This window comes from Salvelinus alpinus, chromosome 6, assembly GCF_045679555.1.
Source record: "Salvelinus alpinus chromosome 6, SLU_Salpinus.1, whole genome shotgun sequence".
Taxonomy (NCBI): Eukaryota; Metazoa; Chordata; class Actinopteri; order Salmoniformes; family Salmonidae; genus Salvelinus; species Salvelinus alpinus.
The window spans coordinates 7,327,043-7,342,042 of NC_092091.1; the positions used below are offsets into that span (position 1 = coordinate 7,327,043).

Below are 15,000 nucleotides of genomic sequence, written 5' to 3' on the forward strand. Positions count from 1 at the left end.
AGGGTGGTGGAGAGGGAGAGGGTGGTGGAGAGGGAGAGAGGGTGGTGGAGAGGGTGGTGGAGAGAGGGAGAGGGTGGTGGAGAGAGGGAGAGGGTGGTGAAGAGAGGGAGAGAGGGAGAGGGTGGTGGAGAGAGGGAGAGAGGGTGGTGGAGAAGGTGGTGGAGAGAGAGAGGGTGGTGGAGAGAGAGAGGGTGGTGGAAGAGAGGGAGAGAGGATGGTGGAGAGAGAGAGAGGGTGGTGGAGAGGGAGAGAGGGTGGTGGAGATAGGGAGAGGGTGGTGGAGGGGGAGAGAGGGTGGTGGAGAGAGAGAGAGGGTGGTGGAGAGGGAGAGGGTGGTGGAGAGGGTGGTGGAGAGGGAGAGGGTGGTGGAGAGGGAGAGAGGGTGGTGGAGAGGGTGGTGGAGAGAGGGAGAGGGTGGTGGAGAGAGGGAGAGGGTGGTGAAGAGAGGGAGAGAGGGAGAGGGTGGTGGAGAGAGGGAGAGAGGGTGGTGGAGAGGGAGAGAGGGTTGTGGAGAGGGTGGTGGAGAGAGAGAGGGTGGTGGAGAGAGAGAGAGGGTGGTGGAGAGAGGGAGAGGGTGGTGGAGAGAGGGAGGGTGGTGGAGAGAGGGAGAGGGTGGTGGAGAGAGGGAGGGTGGTGGAAGAGAAGAGAGAACAGAGGTAGGGCTGACAGCGAGAAGAGAGAACAGAGGTAGGGCTGAGAGCGAGAAGAGAGAACAGAGGTAGGGCTGAGAGCGAGAAGAGAGAACAGAGGTAGGGCTGACAGCGAGAAGAGAGAACAGAGGTAGGCTGACAGCGAGAAGAGAGAACAGAGGTAGGGCTGACAACGAGAAGAGGAGGAAGAGATGAAAGAGGGGAGTTATGAGAGCAGAGAGCTGGTCAAGTCCTAAAACCTAAGAGAAGAATTGAGGGACGGGGGGATGAAGGAAAGGGATTTGAAGAGAGGGAGTGTCGTTGCGGAAGAGAGTAGAAAAACAGAAAGGGATAGGGAAGGAAGGAGAGAGGAGAGAGAGAGAGAGGAGAGAGAGAGAGGAGAGAGAGAGGAGAGAGAGAGTGAGAGGAGAGAGAGAGAGGAGAGAGAGAGAGGAGAGAGAGAGTGAGAGAGAGAGAGGAGAGAGAGAGAGAGAGAGAGAGGAGGGGCAGAGAGGAGAGCGAGAGAGAGGAGAGAGAGAGAGGAGAGAGAGAGTGAGAGGAGAGAGAGAGAGAGGAGAGAGAGAGAGAGAGAGGAGAGAGAGAGTGAGAGAGGAGAGCGAGAGAGAGGAGAGCGAGAGTGAGAGGAGAGAGAGAGAGGAGAGAGAGAGAGGAGAGAGAGAGTGAGAGGAGAGAGAGAGAGGAGAGAGAGAGAGAGAGGAGAGAGAGAGTGAGAGAGAGAGAGGAGAGAGAGAGAGAGAGAGAGGAGGGGCAGAGAGGAGAGCGAGAGAGAGGAGAGAGAGAGTGAGAGGAGAGAGAGAGAGAGGAGAGAGAGAGAGAGAGAGAGAGGAGAGAGAGAGTGAGAGAGGAGAGCGAGAGAGAGAGAGAGGAGAGAGAGAGAGGAGAGAGAGAGAGAGAGAGAGAGAGAGAGAGAGAGAGAGAGAGAGAGAGAGAGAGAGAGAGAGAGAGAGAGAGAGAGAGAGAGAGAGAGGAGAGAGTGCAGTAACCCAGAAAACGTTGACACACACCAAGCACCTCAGGAAACTGTGACACTTAAATAGAAACAATCAGCTAGTCCTGACCTCCTTAATGAGGCTTAATGAAACCTCAACTCTGGAGGAAGGAGAGAGAGATGGAGAGAGAGAAGGAGAGGGAGAAGGTGAGAGAGGAGAGAGAGAGAGAAGGAGAGGGACAAGGTGAGTGAGGAGAGAGAGAGAGAAGGAGAGGGACAAGGTGAGTGAGGAGAGAGAGAGAGAAGGAGAGGGACAAGGTGAGTGAGGAGAGAGAGAGAGAAGGAGAGGGACAAGGTGAGTGAGGAGAGAGAGAGAGAAGGAGAGGGACAAGGTGAGTGAGGAGAGAGAGAGACAAGGAGAGGGACAAGGAGAGAGAGGAGAGAGAGAGAGAAGGACAAGGTGAGTGAGGAGAGAGAGAGAGGAGAGGGACAAGGTGAGTGAGGAGAGCGAGAGAGAAGGAGAGGGACAAGGAGAGAGAGGAGAGAGAGAGAGAAGGAGAGGGACAAGGTGAGTGAGGAGAGAGAGGGAGAAGGTGAGTGAGGAGAGAGAGAGAAGGAGAGGGACAAGGTGAGTGAGGAGAGAGAGAGAGAAGGAGAGGGACAAGGAGAGAGAGGAGAGAGAGAGAGAAGGAGAGGGACAAGGTGAGTGAGGAGAGAGAGAGAAGGAGAGGGACAAGGTGAGTGAGGAGAGAGAGAGAGAAGGAGAGGGACAAGGAGAGAGAGGAGAGAGAGAGAAGGAGAGGGACAAGGTGAGTGAGGAGAGAGAGAGAAGGAGAGGGACAAGGAGAGAGAGAGAGAGAGAGAGAGAGAGAGAGAGAGAGAGAGAGACAAGGTGAGTGAGGAGAGAGAGAGGGACAAGGTGAGTGAGGAGAGAGAGAGAGAGAGAGAGAGAGGGACAAGGTGAGTGAGGAGAGAGAGAGAGAAGGAGAGGGACAAGGTGAGTGAGATGGAGAGAGAGAGAAGGAGAGGGACAAGGTGAGTGAGGAGAGAGAGAGAGAATGAGAGGGACAAGGAGAGTGAGGAGAGAGAGAGAGAAGAAGAGGGACAAGGTGATTGAGGAGAGAGAGAGAGAAGGAGAGGGACAAGGTGAGTGAGGGGAGAGAGAGAGAAGGAGAGGGACAAGGAGAGAGAGGAGAGAGAGAGAGAGAAGGAGAGGGACAAGGTGAGTGAGGAGAGAGAGAGAGAAGGAGAGGGACAAGGTGAGTGAGGAGAGAGTGAGAAGGAGAGGGACAAGGTGAGTGAGGAGAGAGAGAGAGAAGGAGAGGGACAAGGTGAGTGAGGAGAGAGAGAGAGGAGAGGGACAAGGTGAGTGAGGAGAGAGAGAGAGGAGAGGGACAAGGAGAGAGAGGAGAGAGAGAGAGAAGGAGAGGGACAAGGAGAGAGAGGAGAGAGAGAGAGAAGGAGAGGGACAAGGTGAGTGAGGAGAGAGAGAGAGAGAGAGAAGGAGAGGGACAAGGTGAGAGAGGAGAGAGAGAGAGAAGGAGAGGGACAAGGTGAGTGAGGAGAGAGAGGGAGAAGGAGAGGAACAAGGTGAGTGAGGAGAGAGAGAGAAAAGGAGAGGGACAAGGTGAGTGAGGAGAGAGAGAGAGAAGGAGAGGGACAAGGTGAGTGAGAAGAGAGAGAGAGAAGGAGAGGGACAAGGAGAGAGAGAGAGAAGGAGAGAGACAAGGTGAGTGAGGGAGATGGAGAGAAGGAGAGAGAGAGAGAGAGAGAGAGAGAGAGAGAGAGAGAGAGAGAGAGAGAGAGAGAGAGAGAGAGAGAGAGACAAGGTGAGTGAGAGAGAGAAGGAGAGGGACAAGGTGAGTGAGGAGAGAGAGAGAAGGAGAGGGACAAGGTGAGTGAGGAGAGAGAGAGAGAAGGAGAGGGACAAGGTGAGTGAGATGGAGAGAGAGAGAAGGAGAGGGACAAGGTGAGTGAGGAGAGAGAGAGAGAAGGAGAGGGACAAGGTGAGTGAGTAGAGAGAGAGAAGGAGAGGGACAAGGAGAGAGAGAGAGAGAGAGAGAGAGAGAGAGAGAGAGAGAGAGAGGGAGAGGGAAAAGGTGAGTGAGGAGAGAGAGAGAAGAAGAGGGACAAGGAGAGAGAGAGAGAGAGAGAGAGAGAGATAAGGAGAGGGACAAGGAGAGAGAGAGAGAGAGAAGGAGAGAGAGAGAGAGAAGGAGAGAGAGAGAGAGAGATTGAGAGAGAGAGAGAGAGAGAGAGAGAGAGAGAGAGAGAGAGAGAGAGAGAGAGAGAGAGAGAGAGAGAGAGAGAGAGAGAGACAAGGTGAGTGAGGAGAGAGAAGGAGAGGGACAAGGTGAGTGAGGAGAGAGAGAGAGAAGGAGAGGGACAAGGTGAGTGAGGAGAGAGAGAGAGAAGGAGAGGGACAAGGTGAGTGAGATGGAGAGAGAGAGAAGGAGAGGGACAAGGTGAGTGAGGAGAGAGAGAGAGAAGGAGAGGGACAAGGTGAGTGAGTAGAGAGAGAGAGAAGGAGAGGGACAAGGAGAGAGAGGAGAGAGAGAGAGAGAAGGAGAGGGACAAGGTGAGTGAGGAGAGAGAGAGAGAGAAGGAGAGGGACAAGGTGAGTGAGGAGAGAGAGAGAGAAGGAGAGGGACAAGGTGAGTGAGGAGAGAGAGAGAGAAGGAGAGGGACAAGGAGAGAGAGGAGAGAGAGAGAGAAGGAGAGGGACAAGGAGAGAGAGGAGAGAGAGAGAGAAGGAGAGGGACAATGTGAGTGAGGAGAGAGAGAGAGAAGGAGAGGGACAAGGTGAGTGAGGAGAGAGAGAGAGAAGGAGAGGGACAAGGTGAGTGAGGAGAGAGAGAGAGAAGGAGAGGGACAAGGTGAGTGAGGAGAGAGAGAGAGAAGGAGAGGGACAAGGTGAGTGAGGAGAGAGAGAAGGGGAGGGACAAGGAGAGAGAGGAGAGAGAGAGAGAAGGAGAGGGACAAGGTGAGTGAGGGAGAGAGAGAGAAGGAGAGGGACAAGGTGAGTGAGGAGAGAGAGAGAGAAGGAGAGGGACAAGGAGAGAGAGGAGAGAGAGAGAAGGAGAGGGACAAGGTGAGTGAGGAGAGAGAGAGAAGGAGAGGGACAAGGAGAGAGACAGAGAGAGAGAGAGAGAGAGAGAGAGAGAGAGAGAGAGAGAGAGAGAGAGAGAGAGAGAGAGAGAGAGAGAGAGAGAGAGAGACAAGGTGAGTGAGGAGAGAGAGAGACAAGGTGATTGAGGAGAGAGAGAGAAGGAGAGGGACAAGGAGAGAGAGAGAGGGAGAGGGACAAGGAGAGAGAGAGAGAGAGAGAGAAGGAGAGGGACAAGGAGAGGGACAAGGAGAGAGAGAGAGAGAGAGAGAGAGAGAGAGAGAGAGAGAGAGAGAGAGAGAGAGAGAGAGAGAGAGAGAGAGAAGGTGAGTGAGGAGAGAGAGAGACAAGGTGAGTGAGGAGAGAGAGAGAAGGAGAGGGACAAGGAGAGAGAGAGAGAGAGAGAGAAGGAGAGGGACAAGGAGAGAGAGAGAGAGAGAGAGAAGGAGAGGGACAAGGAGAGAGAGAGAGAGAGAGAGAGAGAGAGAGAGAGAGAGAGAGAGAGAGAGAGAGAGAGAGAGAGACAAGGTGAGTGAGATGGAGAGAGAGAGAGAGAGGGACAAGGTGAGTGAGATGGAGAGAGAGAGAAGGAGAGGGACAAGGTGAGTGAGATGGAGAGAGAGAGAAGGAGAGGGACAAGGTGAGTGAGATGGAGAGAGAGAGAAGGAGAGGGACAAGGTGAGTGAGATGGAGAGAGAGAGAAAGAGAAGGAGAGGGACAAGGTGAGAGAGATGGAGAGAGAGAGAAGGAGAGGGACAAGGAGAGTGAGGAGAGAGAGAGAGAAGGAGAGGGACAAGGTGAGTTGAGGAGAGAGAGAGAGAAGGAGAGGGATAAGGAGAGAGAGGAGAGAGAGAGAGAGAGAAGGAGAGGGACAAGGTGAGTGAGGAGAGAGAGAGAGAAGGAGAGGGACAAGGTGAGTGAGGAGAGAGAGAGAGAAGGAGAGGGACAAGGTGAGTGAGGAGAGAGAGAGAGAAGGAGAGGGACAAGGTGAGTGAGATGGAGAGAGACAGAGGAGAGGGACAAGGTGAGTGAGGAGAGAGAGGGAGAAGGAGAGGGACAAGGTGAGTGAGGAGAGAGAGAGAAGGAGAGGGACAAGGTGAGTGAGGAGAGAGAGAGAAGGAGAGGGACAAGGTGAGTGAGGAGAGAGAGAGAGGGATGCTGGATGAAAGAAAGCAGAAAGCAGAGATTAAATTACTGAATAAATTACTGTAGGGTGTGTATGTGTGTCTCTGTAGGGTATGTGTGCGTGTGTGTGTGTGTGTGTGTGTGTGTGTGTGTGTGTGTGTGTGTGTGTGTGTGTGTGTGTGTGTGTGTGTGTGTGTGTGTGTGTGTGTGTGTGTGTGTGTGTGTGTGTGTGTGTGTGTGTGTGTGTGTGTGTGTGTGTGTGTGCGTGCGTGCGTGCGTGTCTAGGTATTATGTACTATTTAACATTAGAATATAATAGATGTGTAACTATATTAAATCATTAATCTATAATAATATTAAACTAGCTGGAACTTTTCTCCAACACAGTCCTGTTGTAATATCTCTCCCTGGATCAGACATTAAACTAGCTGGAACTTTTCTCCAACACAGTCCTGTTGTAATATACCTGTAATATTACACGATAGTCATCTAGGATTAAATGTTTAGCTGTGAATAAGGTCTGTGGTATAGGTGTCAAACACAATTCCTGGAGGGCCTTGAGTCTGCTGCATGGCTTTTGTTATTACCTTTTAATTTGTGTCGAATTAAGACTAGTCAGTGACCTAGACAACCTGGTAAGGAGAGTTCCTAACTAATCAGTGACCTAGACAACCTGGTAAGGAGAGTTCCTAACTAATCAGTGACCTAGACAACCTAGTAAGGAGAGTTCCTAACTAATCAGTGACCTAGACATCCCGGTAAGGAGAGTTCCTAACTAATCAGTGACCTAGACAACCTGGTAAGGAGAGTTCCTAACTAATCAGTGACCTAGACAACCTGTTAGGAGAGTTCCTAACTAGTCAGTGACCTAGACAACCTAGTAAGGAGAGTTCCTAACTAATCAGTGACCTAGACAACCTGGTAAGGAGAGTTCCTACCTAATCAGTGACCTAGACAACCTGTTAGGAGAGTTCCTAACTAGTCAGTGACCTAGACAACCTAGTAAGGAGAGTTCCTAACTAATCAGTGACCTAGACAACCTAGTAAGGAGAGTTCCTAACTAATCAGTGACAGAGACAACCTAGTAAGGAGAGTTCCTAACTAATCAGTGACCTAGACAACCTGGTAAGGAGAGTTCCTAACTAATCAGTGACCTAGACAACCTGGTAAGGAGAGTTCCTAACTAATCAGTGACCTAGACAACCTGGTAAGGAGAGTTCCTAACTAATCAGTGACCTAGACAACCTGGTAAGGAGAGTTCCTAACTAATCAGTGACCTAGACAACCTAGTAAGGAGAGTTCCTAACTAATCAGTGACCTAGACAACCTAGTAAGGAGAGTTCCTAACTAATCAGTGACCTAGACAACCCGGTAAGGAGAGTTCCTAACTAATCAGTGACCTAGACAACCCGGTAAGGAGAGTTCCTAACTAATCAGTGACCTAGACAACCCGGTAAGGAGAGTTCCTAACTAATCAGTGACCTAGACAACCCGGTAAGGAGAGTTCCTAACTAATCAGTGACCTAGACAACCTGGTAAGGAGAGTTCCTAACTAATCAGTGACCTAGACAACCCGGTAAGGAGAGTTCCTAACTAATCAGTGACCTAGACAACCCGGTAAGGAGAGTTCCTAACTAATCAGTGACCTAGACAACCCAGTTAGGGGAGTTCCTAACTAATCAGTGACCTTGATTGATCAATCAAGTAGAAGGAAGGAGAGAAATCCAGCAGATGCTGGACTCAGGCTTCCAGGAAGTGAGTTTGACACCGCAGGGTTGAAGGTGGTTTGTCTTCTGAACCTTTTTCTCCTCTGACTAGTTCTCTGGGTTCTCTTATATAATCTCTCTGTTTTCTGCTGTCTCTCTGGGTTCTCTTATATAATCTCTCTGTTTTCTGCTGTCTCTCTGGGTTCTCTTATATAATCTCTCTGTTTTCTACTGTCTCTCTGGTTCTCTTATATAATCTCTCTTGTTTTCTGCTGTCTCTGTGTTCTCCTATATAATCTCTCTGTTTTCTACTGTCTCTCTGGTTCTCTTATATAATCTCTCTTGTTTTCTGCTGTCTCTGTGTTCTCTTATATAATCTCTCTGTTTTCTGTTGTTTCTCTGGGTTCTCTTATATAATATCTCTTGTTTTCTGCTGTTTCTCTGGGTTCTCTTATATAATATCTCTTGTTTTCTGCTGTCTCTCTGTGTTCTCTTATATAATCTCCCTGTTTTCTGCTGTCTCTGTTTTCTTCCTGTTCTCTCTCTTTTTATAATTTTATAAACCTCCTATGACTTCCTATGACCTCATATGACATATCTTTGACCTCTCTATGACCTCGTATGACCTATATATGACCTATGACATCATATGACCTATCTATGACCTCTCTATGACCTCGTATGACCTATATATGACCTCCTATGACCTATATATGACCTATGACATCATATGACCTATCTTTGACCTCTCTATGACCTCGTATGACCTATATATGACCTATGACATCATATGACCTATCTATGACCTCTCTATGACCTCGTATGACCTATATATGACCTCCTATGACCTATATATGACCTTTCTTTCTTCTCTTTCTCTATTCCCTCACTCCATGTCTCCTGATTCCTTCCTTTATTTTCGTTGCCTCTGCCCCTCGTCTCTCTCCTCCTCTTTCTCTCCGTCTCCCTCTTTCTCTCTCTCTGTTTGTCTGTTTTCCGGCTGGCCAGCGAAGGGAAGATGGTGGTTCTTTCTTTGGCTATTGGTTTGGCAGAGCAAGATGACTTTGCCAATATCCCTGATCCAATCACCTCCATGCAGGAAGCTCCAACAGCCAATCAGGAAGCACTTCCTCCTCCTCCTGACAAGAGGTACCAGTCACAGTGTGAGAGAGGTGTGTGTTTGTGTATGTATGTATGTGTGTGTGTGTGTGTGTGTGTGTGTGTGTGTGTGTGTGTGTGTGTGTGTGTGTGTGTGTGTGTGTGTGTGTGTGTGTGTGTGTGTGTGTGTGTGTGTTTGGGGGTTTATGTGTGAGATGTGGTGAGAGAGAGCTGAGAGAGAGAGCTGTGTGTGTGTATGTGTGTGTGTGTGTGTGTGTGTGTGTGTGTGTGTGTGTGTGTGTGTGTGTGTGTGTGTGTGTGTGTGTGTGTGTGTGTGTGTGTGTGAGAGAGAGAGAGAGAGAGAGAGAGAGAGAGAGAGAGAGAGAGAGAGAGAGAGAGAGAGAGAGAGAGAGAGAGAGGGAGAGGGAGAGGGAGAGGGAGAGGGAGAGGGAGAGAGGGAGAGAGGGAGAGAGGGAGAGAGGGAGAGAGGGAGAGAGAGAGAGAGAGAGAGAGAGAGAGAGAGAGAGAGAGAGGGAGAGAGGGAGAGAGAGAGAGAGAGAGAGAGAGAGAGAGAGAGAGAGAATGGGGGTAGAAAATGAAACTGTGTAGTGTGTGAGAGTGATATGTGGTTTTGGTGGGTATAGTCAGTACAAAGACGTGTCATTGCAACTGATTTGCAGTGTGTTGAGTGAGAAAGGGACGGACAGGAAGCAGAATGATGTGAAGGGTTTGGGTGAGAGTCTGACTAGTTAGTAGCGAGCAAGCTGTTGTCTACTGTTGTGTCCCTGTAAAAGAAGATGTGTTAGGATGACGATAGACCTACCTGTAGATAAGTATATGATCCTATAAGGATGACGATAGACCTACCTGTAGACCGCATCCAGAGAGATAATTATATGATCGTATAAGAATGACGATAGACCTACCTCATCCAGAGAGATAATTGCATGATCTTATAAGGATGACGATAGACCTACCTCATCCAGAGAGATAATTATATGATCCTATAAGGATGACGGTAGACCTACCTCATCCAGAGAGATAATTATATGATCCTATAAGGATGACGATAGACCTACCTCATCCAGAGAGATAATTATATGATCCTATAAGGATGACGGTAGACCTACCTCATCCAGAGAGATAATTATATGATCCTATAAGGATGACGATAGACCTACCTCATCCAGAGAGATAATTATATGATCCTATATATAGCAGACACTTTTATCCAAAATGAATCAGTCAAGTGAGAGGATGCATAAAATGTTTACATACGTGTGATCCCTGTGGGAATTGAACCTTTGACCTTGACAATGCTAGTGCCATGCTCCTACCAACTGAGCCACACAGGACTGCCACATAACTAATCTACACTGTAAATGAAAAAACATCTACACTGAACAAAAATATAAATGCATACATGCAACAATTTCAGCGATTTTACAGAGTTACAGTTCAATATAAGGAAATCAGTCAATGGAAGGAAATTCAGTAGGTCCTACTTTGTGGATTTCACATGGCTGGGAATACAGATATGCATCTGTTGGGGCATGGATCAGAAAACCAGTCAGTTTCTGTTGTGACCATCATTTTCCTCATGCAGCGCTACACATCTCCTTCACATAGAGTTGATCAGGTGTGTTGATTGTGCAAAACCCACTGTTTCATCAGCTGTCTGGTGGCTGGTCTCAGACCATCCCGCAGGTGAAGAAGCCGGATGTGGAGGTCCTGGGCTGGCGTGGTTACACGTGGTCTGCGGTTGTGAGGCCGGTTGAACGTACTGACAAATTCTCTAAAACAACTTTGGCGGCGGCTTATGGTAGAGAAATGAACATTCAATTATCTGGCAACAGCTCTGGTGGACATTCCTGCAGTCAGAATGCAAATTGCACGATCCCTCAAAACTGTGTGGCGAATGTGACGAAACTACACATTTTAGAGTGGCCTCTTATTGTCCCCAGCACAAGGTGCACCTGTGTAATGATGTTTAATCAGGTTCATGATATGCCATACCTGTCAAGTGTATGGACTACAGGGCCTCCCGGGTGGCGCAGTGGTCTAGAGTCTCTGGGTTCGCACCCAGGCTCTGTCGCAGCAGGCCGCGACCGGGAGGTCCGTGGGGCGACGCACAATTGGCCTAGCGTGGTTAGGGAGGGTTTGGCCGGTAGGGATATCCTTGTCTCATCACGCTCCAGCGACTCCTGTGGCGTGCCGACTCCTGTGGCGGGCCGGGACTACCTTGGCCGAGGAGAAACGCTCACTAACAGGAATGTAAACAAATGGGTGCAGAACGTTTGAGAGGAATAAGCTTTTTGTTACGTTTGTAAAATATCTGGGATCTTTTATTTCAGCTCATGAAACATGGGTCCAACACTTTATATGTTGCGTTTATATTTTTGGTTCAGTATAGTTGTTTAAACTAATTATTATTATTATTATTAAGTAACTGAATCCACAGTATTTTCTATCCCTCCCCCAAAAAAATTGTTGACCAAAACTTAGCTCCAACTTGAGAAAACATACGCAAAATTAATTCAACATAAAATGATGCTCAACTTGTCTACAACATTGTATTTGGGAATATTACCTTAAAAAGGTTTTGGAATTACTTGCACACACACACACAGTGCTTTTAACATACAATGTTTTCAACAAATCTGACACGCACATGATGACATTGTGAATGTTCATTTATACAGTCATTATTATTCAACATGTCCTCACCTGGGATTTGAACCCACAACCTCTTGGTTCATGACATTCCAATCTTCCTGTTACGCCACAATGTCTTTGTCAATAATTTATTTTTATTTTTTTATATCCTCTCATCATTGATTTGATTTATTTAAGCAATTTTAGGTTTTTCTGTATAGTTTTCTGTTGTTGGGGCGTATTACTCTGTTTTGATGTTACTCCTTAATCATTATGATAAAAATAATTGTTTTCTTGAGTGTCTGCATAAGAGTCTGCATTAGAGTCTGCATAAGAGTCTGCATTAGAGTCTGCATAAGAGTCAGCATAAGAGTCAGCATAAGAGTCAGCATAAGAGTCTGCATAAGAGAGTCAGCATCAGAGAGTCTGCATAAGAGTCTGCATAAGAGTCTGCATAAGAGTCTGCATAAGAGAGTCTGCATAAGAGAGTCAGCATAAGAGAGTCTGCATAAGAGAGTCAGCATCAGAGTGTCTGCATAAGAGAGTCTGCATAAGAGAGTCTGCATAAGAGTCTGCATAAGAGTCTGCATAAGAGTCTGCATAAGAGAGTCTGCATAAGAGGCGTCTGCATAAGAGAGTCAGCATCAGAGAGTCTGCATAAGAGTCTGCATAAGAGCGTCTGCATCAGAGAGTCTGCATAAGAGAGTCAGCATCAGAGAGTCAGCATAAGGGAGTCTGCATAAGAGAGTCTGCATAAGAGAGTCTGCATAAGAGAGTCTGCATAAGAGAGTCAGCATCAGAGTGTCTGCATAAGAGAGTCTGCATAAGAGAGTCTGCATAAGAGAGTCTGCATAAGAGTCTGCATAAGAGAGTCTGCATAAGAGAGTCTGCATAAGATAGTCTGCATAAGAGAGTCTGCATCAGAGTCTGCATAAGAGAGTCTGCATCAGAGAGTCTGCATAAGAGGCGTCTGCATAAGAGGCGTCTGCATAAGAGGCGTCTGCATAAGATAGTCTGCATCAGAGAGTCTGCATAAGAGAGTCAGCATCAGAGAATCAGCATAAGGGAGTCTGCATAAGAGAGTCTGCATAAGAGAGTCTGCATAAGAGAGTCTGCATAAGAGAGTCTGCATAAGAGAGTCAGCATCAGAGTGTCTGCATAAGAGTGTCTGCATAAGAGAGTCTGCATAAGAGAGTCTGCATAAGAGTCTGCATAAGAGAGTCTGCATAAGAGAGTCTTAATCAGAGAGTCTGCATAAGAGGCGTCTGCATCAGAGAGTCTGCATAAGAGGCGTCTGCATAAGAGGCGTCTGCATAAGAGGCATCTGCTAAGTGACTCACATGAAATCCCCCATTAGTATTCTGTTATCATCCTACATTAGTATTCTGTTATCATCCTACATTAGTATTCTGTTATCATCCTACATTAGTATTCTGTTATCATCCTACATTAGTTTTTCTCTCTTTCTTCTCCCTTCTATTGTTGACTTCCTTTCCCCCTTGACATTTACAGAGCCTTCAGAAGGTATGCACAACCCCTTGACTTTATCCACATTGAATTCCGTTTTTTTTTTTGTCACTGGTCTAAACACAATACCCCATAATGTCAAAGTGGAATTATGTTAAGTCAATAAGTATTCAACTCCTTTGTTATGGCAAGCCTAAATAAGTTAGCAAGGTTATGCTCACTGAGTCTGTACATAGTCGAAGCTTTCCTTAAGTTTGGGTCAGTCACAGTGGTCAGGTATTCTGCCACTGTTTCTCTCTGTTTAGGGCCAAATAGCATTCTAGATTGCTCAGTTTTTTTGTTGATTCTTTCCAATGTGTCAATTCATTATCTTCTTGTTTTCTGATGATTTGGTTGGGTCTAATTGTGTTGCTGTCCTGGGGCTCTGTGGGGTCTGTTTGTGTTTGTGAACAGAGCCCCAGGACCAGTTTGCCTAGAGGACTCTTCTCCAGGTTAACCTCTCTGTAGGTGATGGCTTTGTTATGGAAGGTTTGGGAATCACTTCCTTTTAGGTAGTTGTAGAATTTAACGGCTCTTTTCTGGATTTTGATAATTAAGCGGGTATCGGCCTACTTCTGCTCTGCATGCATTATTTTGTGTTCTACATTGTACACATAGGAATATTTTGCAGAATTCTGCATGCAGAGTATCAATTTGGTGTTTGTCCCATTTGGTTAATTATTGGTTGCTGAGCGGACCCCAGACATCACATCCATAAAGGGCAGAGGGTTCGATAACTGATTCAAGTATTTTTAGCCAGATCCTAATTGGTATGTCGAATTATATGTTCCTTTTTATGGCACAGAAGGCCCTTCTTGCCTTGTCTCAGATCGTTCACAGCTTTGTGGAAGTTACTTGTGGTGCTGATGTTTAGGCCGAGGTATGTATAGTTTTTTGTGTGCTCTAGGGCAACGGTGTCTAGATGGAATTTGTATTTGTGGTCCTGGCAACTAGACCTGTTTTGGAACACCATTATTTTTGTCTTACTAAGATATACTGTCAAGGCCCAGGTCTGACAGAATCTGTGCAGAAGATCTAGGTGCTGCTGTAGGCCCTCCTTGGTTGGTGACAGAAGCACCAGATCATCAGCAAACAGTAGACATTTGACTTCAGATTCTAGTAGGATGAGGCCAGGTGCTGCAGATTGTTCTAGTGCCTCGCAAATTCGTTGATATATATATATGTTGAAGAGGGTGGGGCTTAACCTGCATCCCTGTCTCACCCCACGGCCCTGTGGGAAGAAATGTGTGTGTTTTTTTGCCAATTTTAACCGCACACTTGTTGTTTGTGTACATAGATTTTATAGATTTTATAATGTAGTATGTTTTTCCTGTAACACTGTTCCATCAATTTGTAGACAGCAGGACCCTCTTGTCAAATTGAGTCAAAAGCTTTTTTGAAATTAACAAAGCATGAGAAGACTCTGCCTTTGTTTTGGTTTGTTAGTCAATTAGGGTGAATACGTGGTCTGACGTACGGTAATTTGATAAAAATCCAATTTGACATTTGCTCAGTACATTGTTTTCACTGAGGAAATGAACTAGTCTGCTGTTAATGATAATGCAGAGTATTTTCCCAAGGTTACTGTTGACGCATATTCCACGGTAGTTATTGGGGTCAAATTTGTCTCCACTTTTGTAGATTGGGATGATCAGTCCCTGGAAGATGCCAGAGCTAAGGATGATGTTAAAGTAGAGACAATCTCTCTCCCTCCACAGAGAGTTACCCAGAGACTCTTCTCATTATTCAGGAACATAGACACTTATGTAAACACACTGAACTATGCTGAACCACACTGCTATAAATAGACTCTTTCGTTCCTCGGCAGACAACTCACACACCAAAGAGAAGCAGCCCAAATATCTAAATATCTCAGAGAATTTCCAGATATCCAAGAGTGTCTTGGCTCTCTGCTTTTTATCTGTTATATAGATAAAAGCATCCCCCCCCCCCACACCCAAATGGTAATTCAGGTATTTTTGTAACTCGTCTTCGGTTGCTCATTTAGTCTAGCGCCTTTTCTATTCAAAATAAATATATGTGTTACTCATTAGGACTGACAACTAATGGTACAGAGAAGGACAACAACTCTCTGTACCGTGATAGAACACTGTGATGTCATATGGACACAACACACACGCTCCATCTTCCTACTGTCTGCTGACTGAGTCAGAGCCAGAGTGTATTCACGTGTTTGGCTCTGTGCTAAACACACACACACATACG

At 46.9% G+C, this 15,000-nt stretch overlaps 1 protein-coding gene across 2 annotated transcripts in view; it reads left to right on the forward strand.

Moving 5' to 3' along the window:
- Positions 1–15,000, forward strand: part of LOC139578042 (synaptotagmin-7-like) — a 358,749-nt gene that overhangs the window by 260,007 nt on the left and 83,742 nt on the right. The window contains exon 3 of one of the 2 annotated variants that reach the window (XM_071405194.1): positions 8,524–8,664. The exons of the other annotated variant lie outside the window; for it this stretch is intronic. Within the exon in view, the coding sequence (XP_071261295.1) occupies positions 8,524–8,664 (141 nt within the window). The remainder of the gene's footprint in view (positions 1–8,523; positions 8,665–15,000) is intronic. 2 annotated transcript variants of the gene reach the window in all.